The 15,486-nt window shown below is 32.6% G+C and overlaps 1 protein-coding gene across 2 annotated transcripts; it reads left to right on the plus strand.

Moving 5' to 3' along the window:
* Positions 1-218: 218 nt before the first annotated feature.
* Positions 219-10,606, plus strand: LOC107952746 (AUGMIN subunit 3). 2 transcript variants are annotated; one of them, XM_016887911.2, is made up of 18 exons: positions 219-723; positions 826-862; positions 943-1,046; positions 1,355-1,550; positions 1,811-1,877; positions 2,340-2,443; positions 3,805-3,889; positions 4,939-4,996; positions 5,369-5,500; positions 5,991-6,060; positions 7,400-7,457; positions 7,566-7,621; positions 8,085-8,237; positions 8,944-9,055; positions 9,161-9,302; positions 9,445-9,520; positions 9,670-9,765; positions 10,280-10,606. In XM_016887911.2, exons 1-18 carry the CDS (start codon positions 548-550, stop codon positions 10,409-10,411), a joined length of 1,854 nt encoding a protein of 617 aa, XP_016743400.2. In that variant the 5' UTR covers positions 219-547; the 3' UTR covers positions 10,412-10,606. The 2 variants fall into 2 exon arrangements, with proteins under 2 accessions (XP_016743400.2, XP_016743401.2); XM_016887912.2 differs by having other exon boundaries at positions 354-723; positions 4,942-4,996.
* Positions 10,607-15,486: the final 4,880 nt, after the last annotated feature.

Consider the following 15,486-nt stretch of genomic DNA (forward strand, 5'->3'; position numbering starts at 1 on the left):
TAAAAACAAAATTGAAAATAAATGAAGAAAAAAAAGAAACAAGATATAATGTAGAATTACCTAATTCAAAAGAAAAAGGAATAACAAGAACCTCAAACAATAACAAAGAATGGCATAAAGAAAACAACTAAAGATGAACAAGAATGAAGCTGAGAAATTGATACTATCATGAACTCATGTACAAGCTAAATGTAAGCGTAACCAACTAGCTTAACTGCTGGTATATCTCTATAACAAGAAGAATGAAAAGATAATTCAACTAAATAAGTAATTATTTAATTAACATAAAATTATATAAAATTATATAAAATTTCTATAAAGTAATAACGTAATATGTTTCATAAAAATGAGTATGCGAGTGGGGATTAAAAAAAAAATGCTTTCTTACAGCCTAAAATGGTTCTCATTTTATTTTTATTTTTAGGATTTTCAGTGAGGCCGGCGCCAAAACAACCCTTCTCTCTCTTTCTCACTAAAGGAATGTTTGAAACTAACAACATTTTTGAAATGAAGATAAAGATCTGAGAGTGTGAGAGAGGAAGTGAAAATGAGTGGGGCGAGACTATGCACATTACTTGCGGATTTGGGATACGAAGGGGCAGAGAAATTGGACCCCGATAGCTTCGAATGGCCTTTCCAATACGACGACACCCGCACCATTCTTGACTGGATCTGCTCCTCCCTCTGCCCTTCCAATGTCCTCTCCCTCTCTCAACTCTCCCTGTCAGTTCCCTTTATATTTCTCCTTTTTCTTTAGGAATAAGCATCGATTGATTAAACCTTCTTTTAGGTTATCATTCACGGGATCAATTTCAATTTGTGCAGGTATGAGCAAATCGTACAAGAAGGGAAGCTGTTGGAGGTAAATTTTGCTTCATTTCCTCTTCTTTTTCTGCAAATTTCGGGCTTAGCCATTAATATCGGTTTATTATAATGAAATAGGGGGAAGACTTGGACTTTGCTTATGATAGCATTTCGGCCTTCTCGTCGAGGAGGGACAACCAGGAGGCGGTTTTTGGAGCTGAAGAAGGATTGAAAGATATTAGGTATTCTTTCACTTTCTCTCTCTGCACTGCACACATGCTTCACATTGCCTCATTATTGTTGTTTCCTTAGCATCCTTTTTTTTCCCTGTTATTTAAAGAGGTTAAGCATAATACAACTCAAGCTTAAGCTGACAACCCTGAAAACGTTTAGCTAGGGAATAGTGTTTGTGTGATATTTTTGGATAGTCTGAATGCATCATTCTTGATATAGCTTTTTTAGAGAGGATTCTATGTGCATACTCCAGGAAGCGAAAGAATTCTTTAATTATGGTGCATGTTATACTGATGGATTTCTTTTTTGTCTTTAGGGATGCAACTGTAGCATATAAAGCTGAAGCTTTAGAGCTACAGAAACAACTTAGGCATTTGCAGTCTCAGTTTGACATGCTTACAGGTCAGGCTTCAGCTTTGATCCAAGGCAGACGAGCACGGGTTGCAGCAACATCTGCTGCTAATGGACACCTTACAACCATAGATGATAGTCTCTCGGGAAGGAACTTGCAGGTAAGTAAATCTAGGGAATCTCTAATTCTTTAAATGTTTGAAACATGTTATGTTCAAATTTGATCAAAGTGAGGTGGAAGGTATTTCTCTGAGTTGTTTATGCTGCATTACATGGCTGCACAGCACCAAGTATAAAAGGAATAACATGAAAATTTAATATCAAAAGCTGTCCTTTTATTTACATTGCTTTCTTCTTGGAGGATACTGTTTATCTGCTTTAACATCGAAGGAGTGGTCTTCTTTTTGTGTGTGTGATTTAGATGAACGAAGTTCTTGGAAAAATAGCATCTACAGCACAAGAGCTGGCGCATTACCATTCTGGAGATGGTACTGTTTTTATTCTTTTCTTTCCATCTGAGATGTTAGATTCTATGCTGTTATGTTCTTTTTCAAAACAATGCATTTCTTTTTACCCAATTGTGTAAGAGGGTTAGCCAGCTTTGGGTTTGACTTGGATGAAGAAAGACTGATCTTAAACCAGCCTAGTCAATAACCTCCTCCCTGTTCCCCTTTTCCCATTTTGGAATCCTATCATTTTGCATGGGTTACTTTGAATATCATTAGCCTGCTGCATTAGGTTTGTAACTTTTGGTGTGTATTTGGTTCTTTCCATGGTGATAAATGAACGTTAGCCTTTGTTGGTTCTCAAAAACTATGTCAAATAACAAATAGATATAGGAGCCTGAGGTAATGTGTGCCTAGCATTAGGGGAATGTAACAGTGGAGGGAAACTTTTCTTAGTTGCTTGCACCTTGTTGATGAACATTTACTCATGATGTGTACATGCAGAGGAAGGCATCTACTTAGCTTATTCTGACTTCCATCCGTACTTGGTTGGAGATTCATCCTGCATAATGGAGTTAAACCAGTGGTTTGCTAAGCAACTAGACACGGTATGATCTGGAAACGCCATTTTTAAATCTCGTTTCTTTCTGCTGCAGAGTCTTCAATAATTTTATCATTGACCTTTAAGAGTTTCTGTTAAGCACCAATTTTTACCTAAAGTATAAAACTAAGGGGAAGAAATTTCTTTGAAAAAGATTTTGGGAGAGATAATGTAAAAGTTTGAGGCAGAAAAGAAATCTCACCCCAAAGGAGAGTAACAAAATGTGGCATTTTGAGCAGATTGCATATATATTACCAGATTATTTAGATTGTATTTAATAGTTCACCCAAGCATTTTACTATACTGTAAGCTTACTCATGTGACTATGCTTACTCAATATCTGATTATCACGAGTTTTCTCACGTTCTATAGCAATGATGTTAATTTTAATTCCTCTAATATATGTACATGGACACAGCTCTGTGAAGTATATAGTGGGGCAGCTCACAAACTGAAACGCTTGCATATACATTTCCATCAGCCTCTTGTCTCCTTATGGCAAAAAAAGTTCTAGTTTGTACTTTAGACTTTATTATTTCTGGCCACCTGCATATAAATATGATGTATCCCTACCTTTCGCGCTTATGCCAAATTAGTGCTGGTTACCTTCTTGTTTCTGAAGCATTTGCACTAGGAGTTGATTAGTGAATATGGCAAAGCATCGGTTGCTAATTTACAGGAGTTTAGTTTCTTAGAATGCATCACTCATTCTCGTGAGCTTGTAGTGGTCAGAGGGCATCGAAGCTGCTGATAGTTTTTATTACTTTTGGTCTTGAGGGCTGACTGGCTGTATTCAGTCTTCATGCTGCTACTTGTGATAATAATTCATTTGGTAAACTATTTGGTCTAAAATTTATCTGATGTGCACATTAGAAGAGCTAAACCCAAAGTTGTGGAGAATGGGATAGCAAACATCTAATATGTTAGAAATCCTCTCTTCGTCTCCTTCATTAGGCATTGGAGCTGCCCTAGGATTGGGCATTAGTGACTTCAATTTTTGATACTATGGACCTCTGCCCTCATTTCAATTCTAGCAACGCAATATTTCCTCTACAGCTCTTTTTGTGGGTTACTATCTCTGTGAGGTGTCTTGCTACTTTTTATGTCTTTACTTGGGTTTAAGTTTTCTTGCATTTTTTTTATCATATTATGGAATACCATTGGATTCTTGGTAGTCATTGACTGTGGCTTTATATGCTTTTTTGTAACTAAGTTTCATTTTCCTAGCAATGCTTAATCCTCCAACTAATATAAGTTAAACTGTGGCTTACCAAGGGTTTTTGCAACAGTTTATCTTGTCTTTAGATATGGAGGCCTCTATATTTTTATTCTATTAATTTTGTTGACTCAATTAGTAATTAAACTCAGGTTCCTTTTCGATTAGTTGCTGAAGAGGGTAAATCAAAATGCTCCTGGGTTAGTCTTGATGATGTCTCAAACAGCTTAGTAAGAGGTACTCCGTACTGTTGCTCTTAGAGTAAAGCTCTTTGGTTTCCTTTTAGCAAATGGTATGCTCATTTTTTTAGGCCAACAGCAATGGTTTACTTTAGATTCAAGGAATAAGTATTTCTTTTGTTTATTCTTATTTGTCTATTCACTGCTATTACATAAATTTATTGTTGAATGAATAATCATCAGAACCTGTTCCTGGATAATCTTTCTAGTGGAAAATGGGAAAGTCTTTCTCTTGTCTTGTAGTGCCTTTAATCTAATTCGTTTGTCCTTGTCTTCTTGTTTCTTTTGTCTTTACTCATCTCACCAGAGGGGTCTTTCTTTTTACTGTATGTTCCTAGTATTTATTTGAAATGATGAAGCATATCCTTTTTCTGTTAAAAAGACTAATGTTTATAATGAGTATCAGCTGCTGCTTTTTTAAAGTCTCTTTGAGTGGTAAAACTTATAAGTATCTCATTACAAAATAAGCAAAAGCATTGTACAAACAGTAACAACCGGCTTTGTGAAATGGCTTGCTTCTTCTTAAAAAAGGGTGGGGGTTATATATGTAACTTAAGGTTCTACCTTCTTAAAAATTTCCTTCAGTTATTTTTCTGTTTTAACTTAAACTTTCTGTTAGAGGAATATGATTCATTGAATGTATATATACACATCTGTTATTTCTAACATCTTGCTTGTTTGTTGTATTATTCCCTGTGCTACTCATCTAAGTAGAACATTTGGAAGCCTCTTTCAATTTCTTATACATGATTTGATGCAAAAGCTTAATTAAAGGAAGAATTTGATAGTATTCTGTTATGTGCTTTGCAAGTCATGCTAAATGTACTAGCTTATGTTTTTAGATTGTACTTTTAACTTTTGAGAAAATGATGTACATGCAAAGGTATGAAGAAAATGATGTCATGCACACATACTATATGTTAAAGATAGCAGTGTATTGACTTAATGTAGCTGTGCCAGATTATGTAGTCTTAGTTTTATTTAGTAACACATGAACTGGTGAACTTACAAGTTTTTTGACTTTTTTCTATTATTATCTAAATGCAGCAGATCTAGAAAAGTCCCATCATCAACGTGTATCTGAATTGCAGAGGCTTCGCTCCATGTATGCCCTTTCCTTTTTCTTTAAGCCTTATAGCTTTCTAAATATTCTTTTTTAATCTTGATTTTTAACTTGTTGCTGTTCAACTAATTTAATTATTTGAATGTTAGCGATTGCTGGAGGAAATTTTGGTTCATAGGAGTTAGGGGAATTTTTTTTTCCTCTCCATATTGCATTTGCTCTTACTACAATAAAAAGTAGAATGATTATTGCGACAAATTATTTTCTTACACTTGCACCAAGTTATATAGAGGTTAAAAAGCATAAACAGATAAAAACAAGTTTGGTTATAGCAGTTGAGATGAGCTCTTCAGTAGCATGTCATATTGATGTGGCAGTGATGTTAATTTAATTTTATTGGTCATTATTTGACAGATTCGGAACAAGTGAAAGACAATGGGTAGAAGCCCAGGTTGAGAATGCCAAGCAGCAAGCCATTCTCATGGTGCTTAAATCTCAAATATCATCAGATGAAGCTCATATTCATCTTGATCTTCATTCCCTTAGGTAAGCTTTTACATTTCATGAGTTAATTCATTATTTTTATAGAAGCATAGTGTACAAATTACAGAACTTTGTGTTCTCATTAACCATAATTATTGATTAGTGCATCCATCATGCTGTGCAAGTGACCTTGTAAAACAACACCTTTGTTGTCTTCAAATGAACTTTGTTGCACTGAGAAATGCCTTTGATCTGTTTTAAGGGAATCCAGATGCTGGTCACGGCAAGATTTGGTAAAAAAGAAAATCATTTAAAAAGAAATTTTGTCCTAAACTATCCATCCCAACCCTAAAATTATAATCAAATGTTTATATGGACTTAATTACTTTATTATCATACGGCTAAGAAATATTCTCCTTTTTAAAAGTAGCTTTGCTTCTAAAAGCTTAAGTTTCTTAAGGCTGTGGGTCATCATCCCTGGAAGGAGTTATAGAAATGTTCCTACTTATTATGATGCTACGTACTCTTATGTTATGTTGATTATGATATGCAGAAGAAAGCATGCTGAATTGGTGGGAGAGGTTTCAAACCTTTATCACAAAGAAGAGAAGTTATTAACTGAGGTTTGTTTGTGTATTTTTATTTCCCTTTTTTTTGCATTTCTTCACTTTACCTAAATCTTTTACATAAGTAGTTGTTCCCTGCCATACCTGTGTTCCCAATGAATAACATTGGTTAGAGTACATTTTTGTCAAGTTTTCACTCATGTTTATTCCAATTTCATTACATGAATTCTCCATTAAAATTTTTCATGATGCTGATACCAAAATATTATCCGCAAAACACCCTTAGTTGACTTTGGAATGTATTAAGGCATTTATTAATGTTTTCATCAAGGACCTTTTTGTGGGATTGTCTAGTCATGCTGCTTTCCTGAAAACACTAGATTTAAAATGTGTTTTGGTGTTATAAACAAAATCCTTATCCAATAAATATATTAAACGTCCTATGCTACTAAAAACCCTAATAAATGAAGATTTAAGTTTGATTTGTGCTTTTTCTTGATGTACTTGATACTTATTAATCTGAGCTGATTTAGAGAAATCCTTATAGAGGCAGAATGCTAGATGAAAGGATGGTTTTCTTCTTGTCTTTTTAATTGCATGTGGAGTTTAGAAATTTAGGATTATGGCAATGTCCATTCCTGAGCATGGAATCAGAAATGTGAGGCTTGACTGTTATGGAATAAAAATTAATGGTCTGTTTTGTGGTTGCTAGAGATGGAAACTGGTTCTGGGGAAACTGTATTTTGGTAAGAGACCAATAGGAAAGTTGCTATTACTCTGATTATTGTTTCTGCATTGGCTTATGCAACTATTATGATTGTATGCAAGACTAGGAGAATAGTCTTTACGGTCTGATGGAATGGCAAGTTATGAAATTTAGGATAGTAATGATGCATCCAGTAGAAATGATGATTAATATGTTAGCAAGTGTTTTTTGACTGGTTTTGGAAACAGGGTTTTGGTGTTTTAAGGTAGTGCTGAAGGGTTTAATAAAACTTCAAGTAATGGTTCTTTGGTAATGATGAGAAGGATGTCAAGATCAGTAGTGTTTTTGGTGTTGGTGGCAGTGGTTTCAGAATATGGGGTTTCATGAGATGTTAAGTGGTGTTATCTGTCATCAGATATGTTTTGGGCTGGTTGTGACTTTATAATCAAGTTTGGCCGCTTTGTGTTGCCTGTTGGTATTATATTGATGCTTAATTATATATAGACTTAAATCTTGTGTGATATTAGTGTGCCCCATTTGAGATGTTCAAGAACATGAGCTAAAATATGGTGTTGTACTGGTAAAAGATAGATGATGTTATATATATTCTATATGTGCTAATCACTTTGTTGGAGTTCAGGTATTTACTTAAGTCGACTCTTATTTTTCATTTCCACCTTCCTTATCCAGACTATTCCAGATCTTTGCTGGGAGCTGGCGCAACTCCAGGACACATACATTTTGCAAGGTATAGTTTCCTTGCCTTTCTTTTTGAGAACTGAAAGCAGAAGGTAAACGGTTGCGTCACTGTGATCACCCTGTCGATTAATATTGTGGTAAATTTATCCGCTTTTAGGTGATTATGATCTAAAGGTTATGCGGCAAGAGTTCTATATTAGCAGACAAAAGGCGGTATGTTTGGCTACTCTGCAAAGGTTTTAATTTAATTATATCTTGCTTCGACTTTTTTCCATAAAAAGGCATAACCCAAATTTTTATGGCCATGGATCTCATGCTTCTTAGTTTTTATTTGAGATATAATGCATTTAGCAAGGTGAGAAACTAAGAACATTCATGTAGAATAATCACCATTTTACAGTGCCTGTTAACAAAAGAAAATGTTCCTTTGACATGTCAGTGGCGTTCAATCATGTCAACTGTTGGGTTAGATTTGAAATGTTACTGTGATAACAGACGAGTATAAAGTTCAGGTTTTTACTAGCGTCACAACCACTTGAAGCAACTATCATGAGTTGTTTAAAGCTGGCCCATCCCTCCTCACTCTTTTTAGTTATACATGGTTTTTGAAGTAATGAAAATTTTCAAACTTTAAGTTCATCACCAAATTTATAGCATTCTTAATTTCCTTTTGCAGTTTATCAATCATCTGATCAATCATCTTACAAGGCATCAGCTCTTAAAAATAGCTTGTCAATTGGAAAAGAAGAATATGCTTGGAGCATATTCATTGCTTAAAGTTATCGAGTCAGAGCTTCAGGCATACCTGTCAGCAACCAAAGGCCGGGTGGTATGTTGGAACTTATGTGGTGGTCTGTGTTTTGTTTATGTGCACCTTATATTTCCATCAGTGTTCATATGTATGCGTATATATATCATGATTTCCAAAGGGAATACATCTATCACTTCTAACTTCCTGCTCTCCTACTTTGCAATTCTACTAATTGCGATGTTACACTATTGATCCATGTTAGTGTCTAACCTTGAGTGATAGAGGTTGAATTGAAATCTCTATTTGTTGGTCCATACTGGGTTGAAATTCTACCGACAGGGTAAGTTAATTTTTTACTTTGACTGATATTCGAAAGAAAAACGGAAAGAGCACTATCAGCTCCAAATTATTTAGCATTATTATGAAGACGGAATTAAGAAAAAGGTGTTTCATTAAAATTCCTATACGGTGCTTAGCTTCTTGGTCAATTGGTTGTTTTCCTCTGTTTTTCTTGTCTTTAGTTTTATTACTGTTTTGAAGGGAGATTAGTACTTTGGACATTCTCATTTAGTACACTACAGGTGTTGCTAACGAGGCTAATTCTCAGCTACTAGTTAAAAAGTTCTTTGATATTGAATCTAGAGACTGTTTTTTCAGATGTTCTATTTGGATCCATTTGCTTTGCATCCTGATTCAAAGCTACATGGAATAGTATTATTTCCAGGATACTGTTTGAGATTTCCTTGGAAATCCTAACATTAGAAAGCTGTTTATTATCATTTAGGGGCGTTGCTTGGCACTAATTCAAGCTGCCTCTGAGGTCCAAGAGCAAGGTGCCGTGGATGATCGAGACACTTTTCTGCATGGTGTTAGAGATCTTTTAAGTATCCATTCAAGTAATGTCCCCATCCTTACATATTTAGACCAGATTATTGTTTTTATATGGGGTTTTGTTTAGTGAGAGGATTTTGATTTGTGGTTGCTTTTGGCATTTCCTTTAGATGCACAGGCTGGTTTATCAACATACGTATCTGCTCCTGGCATTGTACAGCAAATATCTGGTCTGCATTCAGACTTGATGGCTCTTCAATCTGACCTTGAGAATTCTCTACCAGAGGACAGAAATAGATGTATCAATGAGCTGTGAGTTGCTCTATTTTTGCTTGTATTTTAGAATTTGTCTTCAACATTACTATTGGAAACACAATTAAATACATTCTGAATTAGAATTGTGTTTGATGAATCTTGAGTTTCTGGTAGTCATAACTTTTCTTTATTGTGCCAGGTGCACTCTGATTCAAAGTCTGCAGCAATTATTATTTGCATCTTCAACAACCGCTCAACCAATATTGACACCTCGGGTATATCCAACAATTACTGCAAAAGCTGTGTCCATTTTCCCCTTCATTTCCACTTGAAGCATGGTTCTGTTATTATCATAGTGTTGTTATGTCTTTCATTTGATGATGAAATTAACGTGCTTTGCTAACATTTTGATTCCCTCTTTTAGCCTCTAATGAAAGAGCTGGATGAAATGGAAAAGATAAATGCAAAACTCTCTGCTGCAGTAGAGGAAGTTACACTTGAGCATTGCAAGAAGAATGAGGTAATTGGAGTTATTAAAGCAGTTTTCCTCATGGATGAATTCTTGCATATCACTTCATATGATTACAACCATTTTTCAGTTCCCATTCCAATCTACTCAAGAATATATAATCATTTTGAGGTTAGTGTTACGTGAGTTTAACATATAGACCAGATTCACATGATGGCAGACAATGGTCTGAAGATTTAGGCTGGCACCAAAAACCTATTGAATGAAAGTTTTATTTGTGTGGTCGTATTGCATATGCACCAAAATTTAAATGCAGCTGTTTGCTAAACTCAATTATATGCAGCTCTGAAAATTTTAGTATCATATGCATTGGTTAAGTCCAACACTTATGTATATCACATTCTGAAATAGATATAGAGATATAAAAAGATTGAGCAAATCCGTGTTAGGCATGTAGCTTATTTTAATAAAATGTTTTATGGCATAACATTCCAAACATTCAGCTTGAAACATACCAACCCAAGCCATTATCTACTTTTTATCAATTTATGGGTGGGAAATGCAGATTGTAAAACATCATTCCCAAGAGGTTGGACTTCAAAGGAGGGTGTTTGTGGACTTCTTTTGCAATCCGGAGCGATTGAGGAGCCAAGTAAGAGAATTGACTGCTCGGGTTCGAGCTTTTCAAGATTCCTAATCCTTTTCTCTTATAAGGTGCATTTGAGATGAAGAATAATATTTGGTTTTTATGAGAATTTGAGTAGTAAAAATTTGATTGCTATGTTTAGTTTACCACCTTTTGGTTTGAATTTTATGATCACTGAGTCTTTTTCCTTTTTTAAAGGAAACTATGTTGTATCTGAAAATTTATATGTGATTATAGTTACTTTCATATGCAAGGCTTTAGAAAAAGTTTTACTTCTACAATAACAAATCTATTTTCTGATTATAATTATTTTATTGTTCTAGTCTCAAAAGTACAAGAAGATAATAGTACCAAATTTCAATTTCTAATAAAAGTGTTGTGACAAATTTATCCTTCAATAAAAGAATGTACAGAATGAGCATTGAGCAGCAGTTGCTATTTTACAACCAGGAATGATGTAGATGGCCACCAGACAAAGAGACTTAGATCTGAGTTGCACTGTTGCAGACTCAGTTTTGACTTTTGAGTTGCCATTTTTTCTCCCTGATTTGCTGGACACTCTGTTCTTCAATAGATTTAGAGTGGGCGTGGGAGGTAAAACACCACATTTATTGACACTCAATGCCCGAAGAAGCATATCACTTACGTTCTGTATTTAATTTACTGCTGCACTCTGAATTTTCATTAAATATGCCTAGTGACTACTCAATTACAGTTACAACTTAAAGCACATTTAAGCAGTCACATGTCATTGGTCTCACATACCTTCTCGTCTGGGTAAGATCATTTATTGAATCTTCAAATGAGGTGAGCAAAGTAATTATAGATTTTCAGGTCGGAACTTCAAAATTGTTAGATGTCTAAATTCTTTTTCTTGGTTCAATAAAATGTTGACAAACCTTGACGAAAAAGGAGGGAAAAAAACTTGAGTCAATTTAGCAGACTAATTTTGAGCCAAAATCAATACTGGTGCCATATTCTTTGATAGAAGTACTGACCTTGTAAATTATAATTACTTTCTTTTTTGAACTTTTTGCCACAAATTCTATCTACGTGGTTGAAAGAATATGCAAACAATTTTTTCCCTAAACTTCCCTTTTGTATTAATTAGGGTGAGTAAAACTTGATTCAACTTAAAAAAATTGAAAAAAACTATGAATTTTGAGTTAATCAAGTTATTTGGTTTTTTCGAGTCAATTCGAATAAGTAATTCGGTTTTTTGAGTTTGAGTCAAGTTGAATTTTACATTTCAAATTACTTGAATAACGGATTGGTGTAAATATCTCTTTGGTCCTTTTCAATTTCCAAAATGAACAAGTTGGTCTCTTTCAACAAAAAAAAATGCAAAAAAAGTTCAAAATAAATTTCAAATTTTCAAAAATACAAATATTTATAAAAAAAAATTTCCAAAATTTCATAATTTAAAAATTCTGAAAAAAAAATATATATATAAACAAGTAAATAACCAATTCAAGTTTATAATACTAAAGTATCTTATTTTCTCTTATTTTACTTTGAAATAGTTTTCAAATATATATTGTTTTAAATTTATGTGCTCTAATATGGAATTAGTTATATTCTATCAAGATATTTTGATATGTTTAATTTTTTTTTAATTTAACTCAAACAATTTCACTCGGTTCGACTCGACATGAAAAAATTTCAAATCGAATTTAGATGATAAAATAAAACTCGTCAACTCGACTAACTCAAAATTTTTTCACTTAATTTATTCAAACACTCACCCTTAATATAAACCAGAATTTTTGTTTAGTGAAGGTATAATCCAGAACATTAAATTTATTATAAGTTCAATAAAAGTTAAACAAATTCATGAAATTAAAATATTAAAATCATAATCCTTACAAGTTTCTATTATTTTATACTATCAACACTAATATATTTATATTTTTTTTCAAATCCCTAATTGAGTTGGAATCACGAGTCAACTCTACATCAACTCGATTAAATAAATTATAAAAAATGTCATTCTGTAACTAAATTAAGTTATATTATTTGATGGTACTTTAGTCTTTTTATTTTAACAAAAATCAATAAAAATTAAAATATTTATATGTCCTAATTTGAACCCACACCAATTGAATTTTTAAAACCTTTAATTTACCACATAACCAAAACTTAATTTTAATATATTTATTTTAATATGCACAATTTATTATCTCTATTAGTTGTATATATATTAATAATATTGTTAATTGAGTTGGTGCAATAAGTCAACTTGACACTAACTCACGGTTGATGTCAATACCATGATAAACAATTGTAGTGCATTTAGTATTGTTAATATGATGTATTTTTTGTATTTTTTTTAAGGTGATGTAGTTATGTATTTAAATTTCATTTTACTCACAATTTAATATAATTTTTTTATTTTAATATTGTACATATTTCATATGTTATTATAATTAATTAATTTCAAATCATACATTTCATTATTTATTGTATATTATTTTTAAACACAAATTTATATTCTAAATATGTGGTTTTCATATATATATATATGCATGTGATAAGATTTTTAATATTATAATAAAAGACTTCATTAAATTTAATGTGATGAGTCAAATTATAGTAAAAAAAAAAAACCTTAGATAATAATAACCACGTGCAACAAAGTGAAATTAAGTGTGATTCTCTTTCTTTATGAGAATGGGATCGAAAAGGTTTACAGATCAATATCTCTACATTATTCTTTTCCATAATATGTGATTGAAACCTATTTTGATCACACTATTTTAAGTGTGGAATTAAGAGAGTTTAGTCTATTTAGTGTGGGGAATATTAGTAAGTGAAAGTACTATATATATATATACAAACTGTGTTATTTATTTGTGGGCGGAAAGTTTTAGTGGGAAGGTTATTTCATTATAATAGTATAGGAATGAAGCTATAAAGAATACGAGCATCATTGAGCTTAAAATATTTTTTGTACTATGAAGATTATAGTGGATTCTACTTTGATTAAGGCCTTTAAAAAGTAAAATTGGATTTCTCTCTAAATAAAATCTAATAAAAATTAGATTAGATTCAAACTACGTAATCAATTATCTATATTAATTGTTACTTTTTCAATCTAAAATTATTTTTGTAAGTCCCTATTCACGACAACTTAACCGACAATTAAAAACTTTTCCATCTCCTTTGAAATTTATATAAAACAAACTATTTACTTCTAAAAGAAAAATCTATCCACATTTCTAAAAAAAAGAAAATACCCACTTAAAAATCAATCTTATTTAAACTTCTTGTTCAAATAACTTCTCGTAACTAAAAAATCACTTTATTAGTTTTTCAAGTTTTTCACAAATTTATATATATATGCATAATTTCAAAGACATTTCAATTCAAATCTTTTTCCTTCAATATAAAATGTTCTCACTTTTTTTCTTTTTTCTTTTTACTTATATACACATATACGTTATGTTATTCAAATGAAGGCTTACAACTTATTCCGAAAACGAAATTTTAAATGTTATTCATTTGATATGAGAGTTATTTTGAATGAAATAAAGCAATGAAGGTAGTAATTAGGAATATATATTGTGATATATTACAGTAGTTTTTAAAACACTAAATTTATATTGAAATGATTCTGTTCTTTTTATGTACTTAACACAAAGTAGAAAAGTCAAAAGTCCTTTTTCCATCTTTTATTTGTTTTGTTAGAGAGAAATTCCTAGTATTAAACATATTATACCTTTCTCACATTCATCTTTTTTACTAACCAAACACCTAATTGACTTTTAACACCCCTTATTTCACCTTCGTCTTTTGGGAAACTAGGAGCATCTCACCTTCCTTCAACACCATCTCTAAACTCCATCCATAATAAGCTTTTGTCGTTTGTGGGAATCTAGTAAAAACCCATGGCTTAATTCTCTCAAACCTCTTCCATCTTTCTCATTTTATTATTGGGTTTGTTATATTTAGGGATGGTAACGGGGGCGGGATGAATTTTTGCTCACCTCAACTCCAACCCGAACTTTCATATCCGACCCATGACTCTCGAATCGACCCGACATTAGAAGAATAAACCCACCCCGATTCCCAAACCCCAAATTTTATTCCATACCCTATCCCGAACTGAATCAACCCCACCCAAACTTATTTCAGTTTTATCACATCAAACAATTTTTTTTAACCTTTTCTGCTACTTTTGTTGCTGCCAAAATTTGAAAATAAGAGATGGTCGCCAACATCTAAAGCATGACATTGTTGACTGTCTATTTTGATTCCCTAGGAATCATAATAAAACACCAAATAGGCTCTTGAAAATTTCTATAGAAACACCAAATCTTTCGTTTGTACTTCGTTCTATTACACAAGGAATTTGTATGGCAATTTTTTATTTATAGTTACCAACCCAATTTCTCATGCATTTATCTTATGGGTATTGGGAAAAAAAAGGGGGGGGGGGATTGAACTCACTTGTTGATTATTTAGCAGAGATGGTGATTCGATGGGAAAATCACCATTTCAGAGTAAAGAAAAACTGAGGTGGCAGAAATGGTCCCGATCCAACCAAAAAAGTTTTCCTATTAAAATTGGATTGGGGCTAAATTATAATTAAAAATTAAAATAGAGTTAATTTTATAAATTTCTCGAGGCAAGGTGGAGCAGGTTTATCCTAAATCTAACTCGACTAGTTTTTAAAATTAACCCAACTCAACCTGAACTCAATTTTAGCAACAAAAAAAATACCCAACCCTATGGAGTAAAATTTGGTCAGAATTCATCGATCTTTTATGTTATTTTTCCATCCCTAATTTTGTTGCTCCATTTTTGGGTTTCTTAATGTAACACCCCAATTCTTGATCCTATCGTTGGGTCCGAGTCACAAGGTATCATATTCATTGCAAGAGCAACTATAACCAATCATATTCAAACCAACGTCATTATACATTTAATATAAGTAAATTATGTGTATAATACAATATGGTATCAATTTCGGGTCTTATTTGAGCTTACGAAAGTTCTTTTTCTAACCTAGGGCCGAAATAATACCAAATTCTAAAAATTCTAAAACATCAAGTTGAAATCGCGACATTAGGGGGTTCCTCATCACGATACAACATACTGAGTAAGCCTTGTCAAAACGTTTAATA

Source organism: Gossypium hirsutum, chromosome A07, assembly GCF_007990345.1.
Source record: "Gossypium hirsutum isolate 1008001.06 chromosome A07, Gossypium_hirsutum_v2.1, whole genome shotgun sequence".
Taxonomy (NCBI): Eukaryota; Viridiplantae; Streptophyta; class Magnoliopsida; order Malvales; family Malvaceae; genus Gossypium; species Gossypium hirsutum.